We start from the raw sequence: 14505 nt of genomic DNA, 5'->3' as shown, positions 1-14505 counted from the left end.
ATCAGTTTCCTTTTATAAACATCATCTTTGACCTAGAGTCAACTAAATTGATAGAATACAGATCAATTCATTATCCACATTATCTTTTCCATTCCTCACATATCACTTCTAATAGACAAATCTAGACAAGTCAAAATATAGTTTTGATTATACAAAATTTATTTGAGAATCATATAGTAATATCCATTTTGAGCAAATACTCTTTGAAATTAACAACCATCATGGCTTGTTGATGTACATCTATGATTCAACTTGCTCTGAATAAAAAGGTGTTTGCAATAACCAGAGATAACTCTATAAATCAATAAATGCTGGCTTGGACATTTTGGAAATTGTTATGTTTAATTGGATGTCTTTTTTTAATTCTTCTAAAATATCACATGCACACTAAAGTTCTTTAAAAGCCCACTGTACTACTTGTAGCCACTTGCTCCCTCTATATAGAAAACAATGCCTAATCGGTGACCATTGGTCACCCATGATCCCCTTTTTCTTATGTTAACTGAGAGCCGAGTTGATGAGATAGCCACCTGTCAGTGACCTCGCTGTGTGGTCTAATCGCTCCTGGCCAAACTAGGACAGATGGGCTTTAAGATATGAAGTGGTAAACCGTGGTAGGTTTTGAGAAGAAGAAAAACAAATGCTGTAGTTTATCTGAACAACGCTATTGATTTAAGCAGAAGGTTGTCAGCACTGAAATGCTCTATACAAAACTACTCATTTTAGGTAGTTGTCATCCATTTTCACCTTTTTATTAATTGATAAATAGATAACTCCCTGTCATGTTTCATAATTGGCATAACGTGTATAGAGCAATCAATCCTGTAGAAGCGAGTTAACCAGAAATTTGCTGTATGGCATGTTTGCATGCCAAGGCCCTGCTGCCGGACACATGACATTGTATTTTATGTTCATTGGTAGCTCAAAATCAATTACAAAGATAAATCAGATTATATTCATTCATGTTAACGCTATAAACATAGCATATTGGTTGACCCAAAATAAGGAAGCTGGGGTAATGATATGATTGCAGGGCCCTCAGGGAGAACAGTATGAATACTGATGAGGCTACCCAGGGTAAACAAGAAATATTATTAAAATATTTGAGAATATAGGCCTACTTTAGGTTAAGAGGAAAACAGATTGCTTCATTTCTTGATCGTTTTGCCTCTCTGTTTGAGTGACTTCTCCCATGCTGTTCTATGCAGGGTGTATAGTCTCATAGCCGTCTGTGCGTCCTCCACAGAGTTATGTTCACCCTCCTGGACTGTCACTCCAAGAACCGTCTTCGCTAGCTTCTTCAGGGAGGGGCGCTTGGTCTGAATGGGAAGTCAAATATAAAGAGGTATTTTTGAATGAGTAAGAGAGAGAGAGAGAGAGAGAGAGGGGGATAGAGGGAGAGACAGAGAGAGAGAGGGAGAAAAGACGGGCATGTGGGCAAAAAAGAGAAGATTTTGGGGGAATGTCCTTACAGAAATGACCTTTAAAATTTATCTTTAGTGACTCTTTTTAACAAAACCACTGACTTGTTATCTTTAGTATTAATTAATACTAACAATAATAAGGATGCTTTTTAAAAACACTTTTGTGCCACCAAGTTGGTGATTGTAATAAAAGTATTTTATAGAGTTACAATTTGACTAATAATGCTCTGTTTCATTCTTGACTAGGGAGTAAATATTTCTCGCATTAATAATCATCCAAAAAATAAAATGTTTCACCAAGCAATTCCAAGATGATGAAATCGTTGAGGGAGGCCATTTTTTAATCCTATGTCAATGACGTCTTAACCGCAACAATTTACACATAATCAAGAGGGGGAAAATTTGGGATTATTCATCAGTGAAGTTATTGTTATGATTGAGGTGTGACCAGTCTTTGACCCCCTGAGCCTGACAACATCATGACTCACCTTCATCAGCTCCCTAAAGTGCGGGTAGGAGGCTGTGTCCCTGATCAGCTTTCTGGGTTGACCCAAAAATAACACCTGGGATGGGAAAGAAACAAAATAAAACTTTGGTAAAAACAGTGAGGCAAGCACCATTTATCAAGAGTATGGTGATATAATGCTATATACTGCTTCGTGAGTGCATGCATGGTCTGGAGAGCCTTTCAGTCTTTCTCCAGCAACTGGTAAATGTAAACAGCTGACCTGACATTTGGATGACAATTGCTCTAGGCAATATGTTGTCAATGATACAGAGGGCATGTTCATTTCAGTACGATTGATTTAATTTCTGTTCATGTTAATCATTTCAAAACCTCACAGTATACATTAGTTCATATGAACTCCATAACCGACCTTTCCAAATTTCTTTGGAATGAGAAGAGCTAGCTAAAATCACCTTCATGTCATTCTTGAGAGCATGTCCAACCAGTATCCTATCCTTCATGATGTCTGCTATCTCCTTCTGAACAGTCAAGAATTCCTCAGCTGGTAATAGAAAGATAGAAATGAAAGTAAAGATTCACTGGAGTACCAGTCTTCAGGAGGTAATCTATACAAGGGGAGGGAGAAGGGGGCAGGGAACCAAATCGGGAGCTCTGTTTCTCAATATAGAGTTGCAACTGATTGAAATTGATAGAGATTTGAATTGAATTTATTTTTTTTATTTATTCACGGTAAACATACAATCAATCACAAACTTATGAACTATTTGTTTTAGTATAGAGTTGTGATTGATATCAAGTTGCAATTGACTTAAATTAATCATGTACAATGGGGCCCAGACATCCAACCATAGGTACACCCTATCATAATGGCCATGATACTTGCATCATAATTTTATCAATTTATATCATTGTAACTCTGCCAATAAACCTCTACCTGATCTGAGTAAGATGTGAGTCTATTTATCGTCTAAAGATTCCACTTATTATTGTGTCCATAATCTACAGTGTGTTATGTATTTGACATTAGGCCATGCCCCATAACGCAACAGTTCCTGCAATTTTTTAGTGGTAACTTTGTTGACAATATCAGAATGTAGGTGGATGCTAGTTTATCATGCAACTAATGCAGTCACTAATCTGTGTATTAGAGGATTGCAGTACAATTCAGTTTATGCACAATGATTGCAGAAAACAAACATGGTTTGGAATTCGGTGTTTTGCACCGCTGTAGAATACCTTGTGCATTGCAATTGCAAACACATACTCAAAACCATGCATCATTTGTGTACAAGTAAATAAGCTCACCATTCCCCTTGAATAAGTCCTTTGGACGGACACCACTGAACTCGGTCCTGAAGTCTGTGACCTTCTCGCGAGGCTTGACAAACTTGTCGTAGATGCAATGACCATATTCATTGACCATTGAGACTCTAGCCAGGATACTCTCCTTTCCCTCATGACCAATACCCACCATTTCACAGTCAAGAGCAACACACTTTGTGATCCTAAACAAAACACATGTGAGAGAGTTTGTAAATCAGATGTTACTCCATCAATTATAGAATATAAATTCAACATAGGTTTTATACTTCTATAACACAAGCTCAGGCAACAGTCACTCCATGGGCTACACTAATTGCATTCCTATCTTTAACCATGGACTAAACACTGCATCTTACCTTTAAATAACATTACACTAATCACAACCCTATGGCCCGAATTCACAAAGGAGGTTTCGATGCGTTTCAGACCAAGGTTCAGACAAACCTTGGTCTGAAACGCATCATATGACGCATATAAACTTAGGTTTGTCTACAAACCTCCTTTGTGAATTTGGGCTTATATCTTTAAAGAAATGAAGCCTGTCACATAAATATTTCAATATTCACTATTTCTAAGCTCTTTGTATCATGTTTTCTTCCAATCAAAATGACTCACAATGAAAACAAGACTACCAGTTCAATTTCCATTGCCTTCTTTGCTTCGTTCTCAGCATTTATTTGAACACTTTTTTTATTCTAACTTTCTACTGCACAGGGTCTATCTCTAGCTTGCAGCTCTGAATTTTCGAATTTTTGAATGTTGACGACTCATTTGTCTTTTTAACCACGGGCAGTCACTGTTCTTGATATCATGTACTACCTCTACCTCATCTCTTCCCTCCCAGAGCTCCTCGTTTTCTGTCACCTTCTCTTTTCTCCCTCCTTCTCTCTCTCTCCCTCACATTTCCTTTCTGTTCTACTCCATTCGACTCCTCTCTCTCTCTCTCTCTCTCTCTCTCTCTCATTCTTTTCTCTCTCTCCTCATACCCCTTTTCTGGGAGAGAAGGGGTGAATGTTTCAGAGCACTTTTAAATTCATTTATTCAATGCATTCTGTGCATTATCAAGATTCATTTTTAAATGCCAGTTTTCAAGTTTACATGTCAGCTTTGTTAATGCTATTATTGCTATTATTATTGTTATTATTATTATTGTTGTATTTTCTTTGTATCCTCGAATGTATTTATATATTGTTTATGTTGTTTGTATATGTACGTCACTCGCCAGTGGAGGATGAATTTCTGTATTTTTTAAAATCAGACAATAAATTATCTTGAATCTTGAATCTTGAATCTTGAATTTATGAATCTTCTACAAATTTTTTTTCAGCAGATATCATACATTTATGATATTGACCATCAAGATGTCAGTTTTCTTTGATCAAGGTGAGAGTTTATTTTCTGTCATTACCAGAACTTGATATCACCTTTAAAAAAATCAATAAATGCCAATGCTGCAATGTAATGCACTCACTTATTATCTCCTTGATAAGCTCCAGCTCCTGCAATATCACTAGCATTGTGTTCAGATGAACCCTTCTCTGCCTCCAGGAGTGCTGGATCCACATCATCAAACCAAATCTCATTCTCCTTCTTCTCGCTGCAAGAAATGAAAATGGTGCCAAAATTGCAACACTTAGTGTGAGAGTAACTACCTTAGAAATAATCAGTAATTGTTAGTTTATATGCACTAGATAGATTGTTTGAACCAGCAAAATATAATCTTAATTTATATTACATAATATCACATTCACTGAAAGTAGAACTCTTCTTTCATTAAAATTATCTCATATATTCTCATGGAGAGATGAGGAAAATAAGAATATTTTAGAAGTGGCTGGGGTGAAAATATAATTTGATTTTTTTTCTTTCTGTATAACTATTTTGGTGTGTTTTAAATGACTTGTATAGCACGAAATAATATCAAACACGTTACAGTATTACAACATTTCTTACTACGTGTATGCCACATTGGGTGTGTTGTAACTGGAAGTTTAGTTTTGACTTTTGAGTATATCATTCCCATTCAAATGATGTTTTGATCATGTTTCATGGAACTATTGCAGGGACATAATTTGCCCTCTGTTGATCATACTTACACAGCTTTGTCACGGGCATTGCTGTTCTTTGTCTTCGGTTTGGGATTCCTTGGTGCCGAGGCCTTCAATGTCTAAATAGAATCACAGAACAAGATGATATTGATGAATCATGATGATTAAACAAATTAGTAAACTAGACTGGAGAAAATGTCTTGGAAGCTCTAACCAGGTTTGGAAAACTTTCTTTTCTCACTCCTGAGTAGATTTGTCATTCTGTTCTACTTACAAAACTATTACCAAATCACTAACATGTACATTCAGTAATAGTCAATACAATATACATACATATTATTATTAGTAGTAGTAACTGGTAGTAACAAATAGCAATTTTATTTCTAAACATTAAATGGGGGGGGGGGGGGGGCAAACCTAACTCAACATAGACAGTCCAGTGTATAAGAGCAATTCAAAACTTGTAATCATCTCAAAAAAGAAACTGCACATATATGAGAAGGTGCAAAAGGGACTATTTTTAATTTCTTATACGGATGGAAAAGAAATACAATACTCCCAAGAACAAAGGAGCATGACAGAAAAACATAACAGATATTGATGAGAACCTCCTTTTCCCTCCATATTTAGATACCACTGTCTTGTCATTGCATTTTATACTACTTTAACTACACCCTACTAGTTGATAAGTGGGCAAGACCAAGCTATTTTGTCCACAAAAACATTACTGACCACATATTATATTTCAGTATCTGATCATTGTATTAGATTAATAGCCTTACTGGAGCTATGATCAGACCATACAGAAGTAAAATTAATGTATTATCAGACCTCCAAAATACTTATTAACATATGTTACATCAAATGAGTTAATACCTTGGACTTGCCAAGTACTCACCGTTGCTAATGCTTTCCAGTTGGAAGCTACATCCTGTGGTTCTTCAGGTAATTGGGGCATTTCATCATTGCCAGAGGACATACCAGAATCCACAGTATCAATCATCGCCTGCTTCTTCTTCTTCTTCTTCTTGGTCTCTGTGGTGTCCAACTCACCCTTCCTTATCCTTTTTCTTGACACAGCTTTTGATGTAATATTTGATTTGTCTTCTTTTGATGTCTCTCTATCCAATTCTTTATCACTGATAGCACCTGAGGTTTTGTTGCTCTTCGTTTGCTCTGATGTCCTCTTTGACTTTTTAGTTGTGCTAACAGTATCTAGTTTATCTTGTTCATTTGAGGATATTTCTGTGCTCCCTGTCATTGTCTTTTTCATTTCTTTACGTTTAAGAATTTTAAGTTTCCTCTTCATTTTCTTTCTCAGCTGTTTTGCTTTTGAAGTGTTGGATGCCCCTGTGGCTGCATGATCCTGGCCTGCACAGTCATCCGTCCTCTCACTAGCTGTCTTAGTAGCCACTTCTTTGTTGAAGGTAAAAGTGGAACTACTTTCATTACTGACTTTTTGTCTGTCTTTTTCTGCTTTAATAATAGAGCTCCCTAGAGGCTTTCGTGGCTTTCGTTTTCTCTTCCGTTTCTTCAAGTGAGCTTTTCTAGGATGGTCACCAGGTTGGTGTGGCAAAGCAGTCCCATCTGTTCCTGATGGCTTGGTAGATGCAGAAGGATCCTGGATAGACTTCTTGCCATGTTTGGAGAAATACATCCAATGTTTCCCCTTTTTATTTTTCACTTGAGACTTGACTGAATCCATTGTAGTCAAACTTCACCAGGCCAGGAGTGATATTGTAAGAAGTGCCTTTCTTCAATAATCTGAAAGAAAGCCAGAAGATAAACGTGCATAAAAATTATGCAAAAGAAAAATATTAACCACCTACCTAGAAATGTCTAATTCAATGATGCGCTTAATGTCTTCAATAATGTAGTCTCCTGTCCTTTGCTTTGGTGGCTTTGGTGTCAGACCCATTCTGAAGACTAAAACTAAAAATTAAGTCCCAAGCAATTCACGTTTTGCCCAAAATGATACTAACTGTACAACAATACTGTACTGTACAACTCTGTACATGTACAGAGTTTATTTAGTACGTACTTTCTCTTTGCCGTTTGAATCGAAGAAACAACATGGAAGAATCGTCGGGATAGGACGAAGAATCACCCCCTTTTTCCCCATCGAAGACTTCTTCAAATTCAAGTTGCCGGCTAGATACCATGCCCAGAGGAGTCGAGCAACCTAGTAAGTCAAAATTGTAATTACTCCCTTTGCATATTTTGAGATAATGTCACCCAACCCGCTGTTAGAATGTTTTTTGATGCACGAACCCGAAGCTCCGACGCCTTTGGCATCGGCGTCGGAGCTTCCCGGAGTTAAACAATAACATGACGTAAAAACAGGCACATCGGACTAAACTAAGTAAACAGAGTAGATTATGGTAGTTTTTGTATGGTCTAATTTTCGTGTTACGAAATAGCGGCTTAACTTTAGAAATAGCTTGCCGGTTTTAACTATTAAAACTTTCAAATACCTGTTTTATAGACGGTAACACATTACTTGGTGTTCGAGATTTTCTTGCTAAAGTAAGGGGTCCGCCGACTTCAGTGCAAACGTGATACCTGCGGGCACATGTGTCAGCTATAGCCAATTACGACTATAGGGCGCCAAGTGTTACCCTAGTTTTTAGTTATAAAATCACCTCATTTTGTTACATATTTGTACCGAATTAATTTTGCACAATGCATTGAATGAAATCGGTACAAATCATTTTGTAACAATTTTTTTTTGGATAAAATAAAATGTTACAAAATAAATGTTTTTAGTTCATTTCTGTAACAAAATAAATTCGGTACAAAATTTTTTGTAACTAAATGAGGTGATTTTATAACGAAAAACTAGGGTAACACTTGATGCCCCCATACGCGACTGCATGCACACTAGTTTGCTAATTTATCAGAAACCATCTGAGACCTTCATTGAAAAAACACCATATGGAAACGTTTGCTTGTATTTGTCTCATAAAAGAATATAAGCACAAACTGACTCCCACACAGTGTTGAGTGCTCAGGGGTCACAGGCCAATGGCTTCATCGGGCAGGTAGTTCCATTATGTGAATGGGTAAATTAACTATTACAAAATGAGGGGACACATTACATTGTACAATAGGGACACACATTGTTTTTATTGTGCAGAACATACTCTTTTATTGACTTACTTATTGCATGATGAAACTATATAACCAAAATGCATTTTGTATTCTAACAATTGGAGTACAAAGAATAATAACAGGTGAATGAAATGCATAAACACCACAAACACCTGGGGAGGAAGCATTCATAAATTTGGATACATATATATCATAAACGACTCCGATGAAACTATAAAACCAAAATGAAATTTGCGTTCTGGCAATTGGAGTACAAAGAATGATAGCAGGTGAATGAAATGCTTCAACAGCAACACAAACACCTGGGAAGCTAGGAAGCATCCATAAATTTGAATAATTTAGTTGATAAACGACTCCGCATGTGGACGTTTGTTGGAGCAGAAAGCAGTGGATTCTTAACAACACGAACCCATTTAAGATAATGTCGGAACGTAAATTAAATTTGGCGCGGTTGGAAAATGCATCTTTCTACCCTGCAACTTTAATGGTACGATCCAGTAAATTAAAACAATAAAATGGCTCTTATTTTAAAATTACTCATTAAATGAAACCCAAAACTTCAGTGATATCAGAAAAAATATGTTATATCTTACTAATAATTAAAAAAAGATGTATAAACATTGTGAAAGTGTCGCATTTTACGATAAAAGACACCGATTTAGCAAAGATCACGTCATTAGTGCGCTTGCATCAGGGAATTCAAGGTCAAAAGGTCAATTCAGACGCTGATGAGTTGTTGGTCGAGTATTTTTGTTTCCTTTATTCCGACAAAATTATACAATCAATCAAAATAAGTTTGATACCAGAAGAAAGCTAACGATTAGTATTTTCATTAACCGCTTGCCCCAAAGTCTCTTGACCACAGTAAAACGAGTGAGAGCTTGCGAGAGCGGCCAAAGTGTGATTGAAACTCGCTATTTGCTCTTCTCCAACGCAAAAAGAGACGGCATTGTGCTGGATAAACGTATTTTTTCCGACAAAAGTACAGAAAATTTGCATATAGTCTTTTTATATTATACTTTATGAAATGTTACCCGAGTGACTTCCGGGCGCCCCAATGCTGGAAAGAAACGCACATTTTAGAAAACTTCACTTATTCATAGAAAAATGCTTATTTGTTCTATGCACGCAAGTCAGATTGAGCGGATGATACAACGTTTCCATATGGGCCATGATAAACAAAATTCGCCTAGCTATGCAATTAAGTCGCTATTTTAATAAAATTGTTATAATTAACCCCTATGCGCCCCGCCGAACGCGATCGAGGCAGATAAGGAAGTTTTACATCAGGTATAGCACGCCCCCCAGCCACAGAACTAGCCAACTTATTTAAGAGTTCTGTGCCCCCAGCACACCCCCCCCCCCCCCGCCCCCACCCCCCTCCAGTAGCTGCGCACCCATCTAGCCTAGCATCAAACGACGTCAAACTGTAGTGGCGTGGCTGCATAATAGACAACACGTGGAGAGGAGAAAAGAAGAAGAGTGGAAACACCCCCCCCCCCCGCGAAATTCCCCGGTGGGAATGGTTATGGTTACATGCATCATGCATTCACTGTTGCGTGGAGAAACAAGGATACCCCGCCCCCGCCCCCGCCCCCGCCCCCGCCCCCGCCCCCGCCCCCGCCCCCGCCCCCCAAAAAGGCCAGTTGCCCGACTCTGCATGTGGTGCCGAGAGATATTAAATTAACATTTTTGGAGCACGTCGAAATCGCGGCTTCTCCAAAGACTATTAGAAACTGATTATTAAAGTAGCTATAGGCAGGCAGTATTATCAAGCTGCACTCTAAAAACTGAAATGTTAAATCACCATTTAAAAGGGCCGAGGAGTGACCACTCTTTCAAAATGGTAGATACACTTTGAACATGATGGATCCAACACTATAAAGGTTGAATCTAGCAGGTTAAAAGAAACGATCTGACATTTTGAAGAGTGGTCACTCCTCGGCCCTTTTAAATTGACATTTAACATTTCAGTTTTTAGAGTGTGAGGAAATAGCGGGAAATAGCATAGCATAGCATTTTAAAGATAAAAAGTTTATTTCTTCCTCGATCGCTCAATTGCATTATTTATAAAAACAGGATGATTTCACAGGCAATGAACTTGGCCTAATATAGCTCCATATTTTGACAACGAGGCATCCAAATATCAGTCTATTTGACAGCGAGATGCCAAAATATATTTCGTGTCTTTAAAAGAAAGAAATAACCCTTTTACCGCTTGTTCGCTTTTCTCACTCGCGTCATTTAGAAACTGGATGATTCTGGGAAACGAGATGCCCAACAATCCTCATATTCATGTTTATTTGGCGGCTCGCATACATTATTCTATAACTTATTTGTTGATTATATTCAAAATAATTTGTATACATTAAAGATGACAGATGTCATTTTGGCGGCTCGCTTGCTGAAACGCTCGCTCACAAAAAAATATGAACAGACATAGACTAGGTGTGTACATCGCACTTGACGAGGCCTGCATTCGATGAAAAATGTAACTGTAAACATGCTGTGTAATGTCGATCTACTCGTGATAAATCTCTCTTAATTTTTTTTCTTCATCTAGATCTATAAAAAAAGAAAGTTTCGATGTTAGATTCTCCAGATTCTGCCCAAAGTAGAAAAAAAGCCTATAGGCCTAATTCCTCACCTTCACGGCCACCCTAACCCTAATTCTAACCCAACCCTAACCCTTAGAATTAAGTTAGATCTAGATCTAGACCTACCCCAAACCTAATCTGAACCCTAAATCCTTACCCTCATAATATTAAAATAATGCGTTAATTTTTATCCTCTTTTCATGCTTTTTTTCTACTTTGGGCAGAATCCGCGTAGAATCACCAAAGATTCATTTATTGTATTCTCGAGAAAACAGCTAGCACAGATTATTAATATATTTTTTCTTCCTGGTACTATGCCGTGAATGCAACTAGATCTAGATCTAGTCAATTTTGTCCATATTGTTTTTACAAGCACGACCTCTCTCGTCACTCGTACTTGTCGCCTAGATGGATGCTGCAATGCACTGATCGCATCAGCGGAACAACTGAATGGAATACATTGTTTATTCAAATTTGCATACGAGAGACATTTAAACGTCGCCGGATCGCCGTAACCACCCTCCTGTATTGAACCCACGCAGGCAGTAGACCAATCTTGTGGCTGTATCATTTGACGCCAAGCGCAGCCAGCTACAGTACGGTCAGGGACATAGGGAACTGTACGATCGCTTGCGTACTATCATTTTCGTGAAAAAACCGAATGGGATCAGAAGGGAAATCGAGATTTGGCCGCTGAACCTTTAGTTTCGGATCCTACTTTTGCATTCCTCATTTTGTGCCAATTGTGGAGTATTTTTTCCTGATATTTCAATACATCGAGCGAGATCAGACATTGTGATTGGTTGTAAAAACTAGAAAATGTGTTCAAACTCGTCATGCTAAGTCTGTCATGAAGTCTTGCTAAAACTAAAAGTCTTGACAGTGACTGACAGTGGCAAGCTGTTTTAATTTTTTACTGCAGTCCTAGTGTCAAAGAACACGATCAACATGGCATTGGACAAGAAATTAGTCGTGTTCCTCAGTACTTCTGTGATCTTGATGTGTGACCTTATTCTGTACACCAGTGCTCAGACTTTTACAGAACAGCCACAAAGTTTTATCGGACTTAAACCTGGTGATAATAGTCTGACAGATTTAGAATGTGCTTATACCACTCAAAATGCAAATGATGTCATTGGATGGGTTGTTAATGATGTCAGGATTTCAAATGGAAATGACAAGATCAGTGAAGCTATTACTTCAGTTCTAGGAAGTGAAGCAATTACTCAGTTGCAGCCATCGTTTTCTGGGAATGTATATGGCCTGGTCTTCTTCGCTGTTACTCCTGTTGTGGCAGGTGATTACAGATGTCAACTCTGTACGAATGATGGTAATAATGGATGTGGAACTGTTCTCATAGAATCTGATGTTTCACAAGTGCAGGTGGAATATGAGCCTACTGAAACGCCAACATGTCTTCCGACATCTAGCACAACGAGAGTTGTTTTGGGAGAGGCTGTGATGTTGTCTTGTGCTTCTGAACCCGGTCTTCCAGTGGTGGAGTTGGAGTGGCTGCGCAACTCGGCCGTGATATCTGGTCAGCCCGAACCAGTGGTGATGAATGGGGTTTTGTACAACAACTTCAGTTACACACCAGATGTCTCAGATATAGGTGTACAGCTAACATGCCGCATGCAGAGTGCATCTAACTCTCTTAACTGCCAATCACCCACTTTCAATATAGTTTCGACACCAAATGTTGTAGTTTTTCCACCGGATCCAAACCAAGTCCCAGAAGGATCGGAAGCTGTGTACACATGCCAGGCTACGAGTGAGACCAATACACCCATTGACACGTATGGATGGCTAGTTGAAGATATACCAGCTTCAAGGTATACAGTGAGTGATAATACGCTAACCATCGCATCAGTCACTGTTGGTGATCATGGAAAGACTATTCAGTGTGAGGCAACTGATGAAGAGAATATGAAAGGAATGGGAGAGCGTGTAATCCTTGTTGCTGGAGAGGTGGTTCCATCCAATCTCCCTACAGTACCAACGCGACCTGTTGTCACAGACATCACAGGTACTACTGGTACCACTGAAGCTCCAGGGGGCATCTCTCTGACAGTAATTATTGTCATAAGTGTAGTTGCTGTTATACTTCTCTGCATCTTCCTAGTAGGAGGTGTTTGGTTCTTTTGCAAGAATAAGAAAAAGCAGAAACAGCAGAAGCACATCCCTCCAACCGTTGTGAAAAACAACCTGAGTCCAACTTCAGCATCGCCTTTCCATGCAGAGAAGGCCTTCACCTATCCAAATGATGATCCAAGAAACCCAGACCCTGATGTTATTCCAAAGGGGATGAATGAGCGACCAGTCGATGTTAAGGGGCAATGGCGTGATTCGGGACCAGCTGAAGAGTACAGCCCAACCATAAAGAGTGTAAACATGCCGTTCCAGTCTCAAGGAAGTAGGACTGCTCTTGATCAGGAGTCATATAACTACAACCCAACTTATGATGATAAAGTGGATCCGGCTGACCTTGATTTCAAACCACCTCTGGATGATCGCGACTACAGTGATTCAGGTTACCGTGATGGCGATAACTTGTACCCTGATGAGAAATATGGTAAAGGATACGGGGATCGCCAGTTTGGGGACGGACACCAGGACCCATATGTGCAGGATTATGGTGATTCTTACGGTGGTGACCGTGGTGATTATGGAAGACTTTATGATGATGACTACCAGCCACAGCCAGCTCATTACGATACTGGATACGACGCTTACCCTGACCGCATGCCGGATGGTTCTGAAGGGTATGATCCCGCCCCTGAAGAGTATAACGCTCCACCAGCCGATGGATATACTGACCCTAGGGATTATGGGCATGTCTCTGATTATGGTGTGCCAGCAGAATACAGCAGCAATCCAGTGAATGATTATGGATATGACGGCCAACCAGATGCGCACAGTAACAAGCCATCAGAATATGACTACCAGCCTTCTAATTCAGACAACCCTCCAGTCGATGACTATGACCAGCAGTCCTACCATGCTGCTCCATATGATGACCAGTACAACCAGCCTGGCTACGACTCGCAATATCCAGATCGTGTTCCAGACGGCGGCGCACCAGAGAATGATGGCTATGACTACAGCTACCAGCCGGAGAATGAACCATACAATGATGGTGGATATTCCAACTACGGGTCTCATGATGATGGGGCAAACTACTCCAGCCATCCTGCTGAGCATGATTCTTACGCTCCATCCTATCAGGAACCATACCATTCACCAGGACAATCCTATCACAGTGAACCCTACCTTGAACTTGAAGATGAAGTGTCAGCAACATCAAATCCAAGTTATGTATAAATAAAGGAGTTTTTTGTGATGATTAGAATTAAGAGTCTGTGGTTTAACTTAAAAGGTGTTATAATTAATTGAAAATAGTAGTTTGTATGTTAGCTTGCCTCCATACTGAGTTCAAAAGTTGTTTCCTTTGCAGCATTTTTTTTAATCTTTAGATTAAAATTGCTTGGTATATTTGAGAGAACTTTAAATTGGATTCATGTAGTACTATTCAA

The 14505-nt window shown here is 38.9% G+C and overlaps 1 protein-coding gene across 1 annotated transcript; it reads right to left on the bottom strand.

The window, feature by feature from the left end:
* Positions 1-136: 136 nt before the first annotated feature.
* LOC590185 (RNA exonuclease 4) lies at positions 137-7846 on the bottom strand. The gene is made up of 8 exons (XM_789798.4): positions 7739-7846; positions 6163-7028; positions 5313-5383; positions 4688-4813; positions 3199-3398; positions 2346-2434; positions 1913-1987; positions 137-1319 (listed from the first exon to the last, which is right to left on the bottom strand). The coding sequence occupies exons 2-8, from the start codon at positions 6967-6969 to the stop codon at positions 1149-1151; spliced, it is 1539 nt and encodes a 512-aa protein (XP_794891.3). The 5' UTR covers positions 6970-7028; positions 7739-7846; the 3' UTR covers positions 137-1148.
* Positions 7847-14505: the final 6659 nt, after the last annotated feature.

Source organism: Strongylocentrotus purpuratus, unplaced genomic scaffold (genome assembly GCF_000002235.5).
Source record: "Strongylocentrotus purpuratus isolate Spur 01 unplaced genomic scaffold, Spur_5.0 spur5_scaffold_6, whole genome shotgun sequence".
NCBI classification, from domain to species: domain Eukaryota; kingdom Metazoa; phylum Echinodermata; class Echinoidea; order Camarodonta; family Strongylocentrotidae; genus Strongylocentrotus; species Strongylocentrotus purpuratus.
This window is presented reverse-complemented; position numbering and strand designations above follow the sequence as displayed.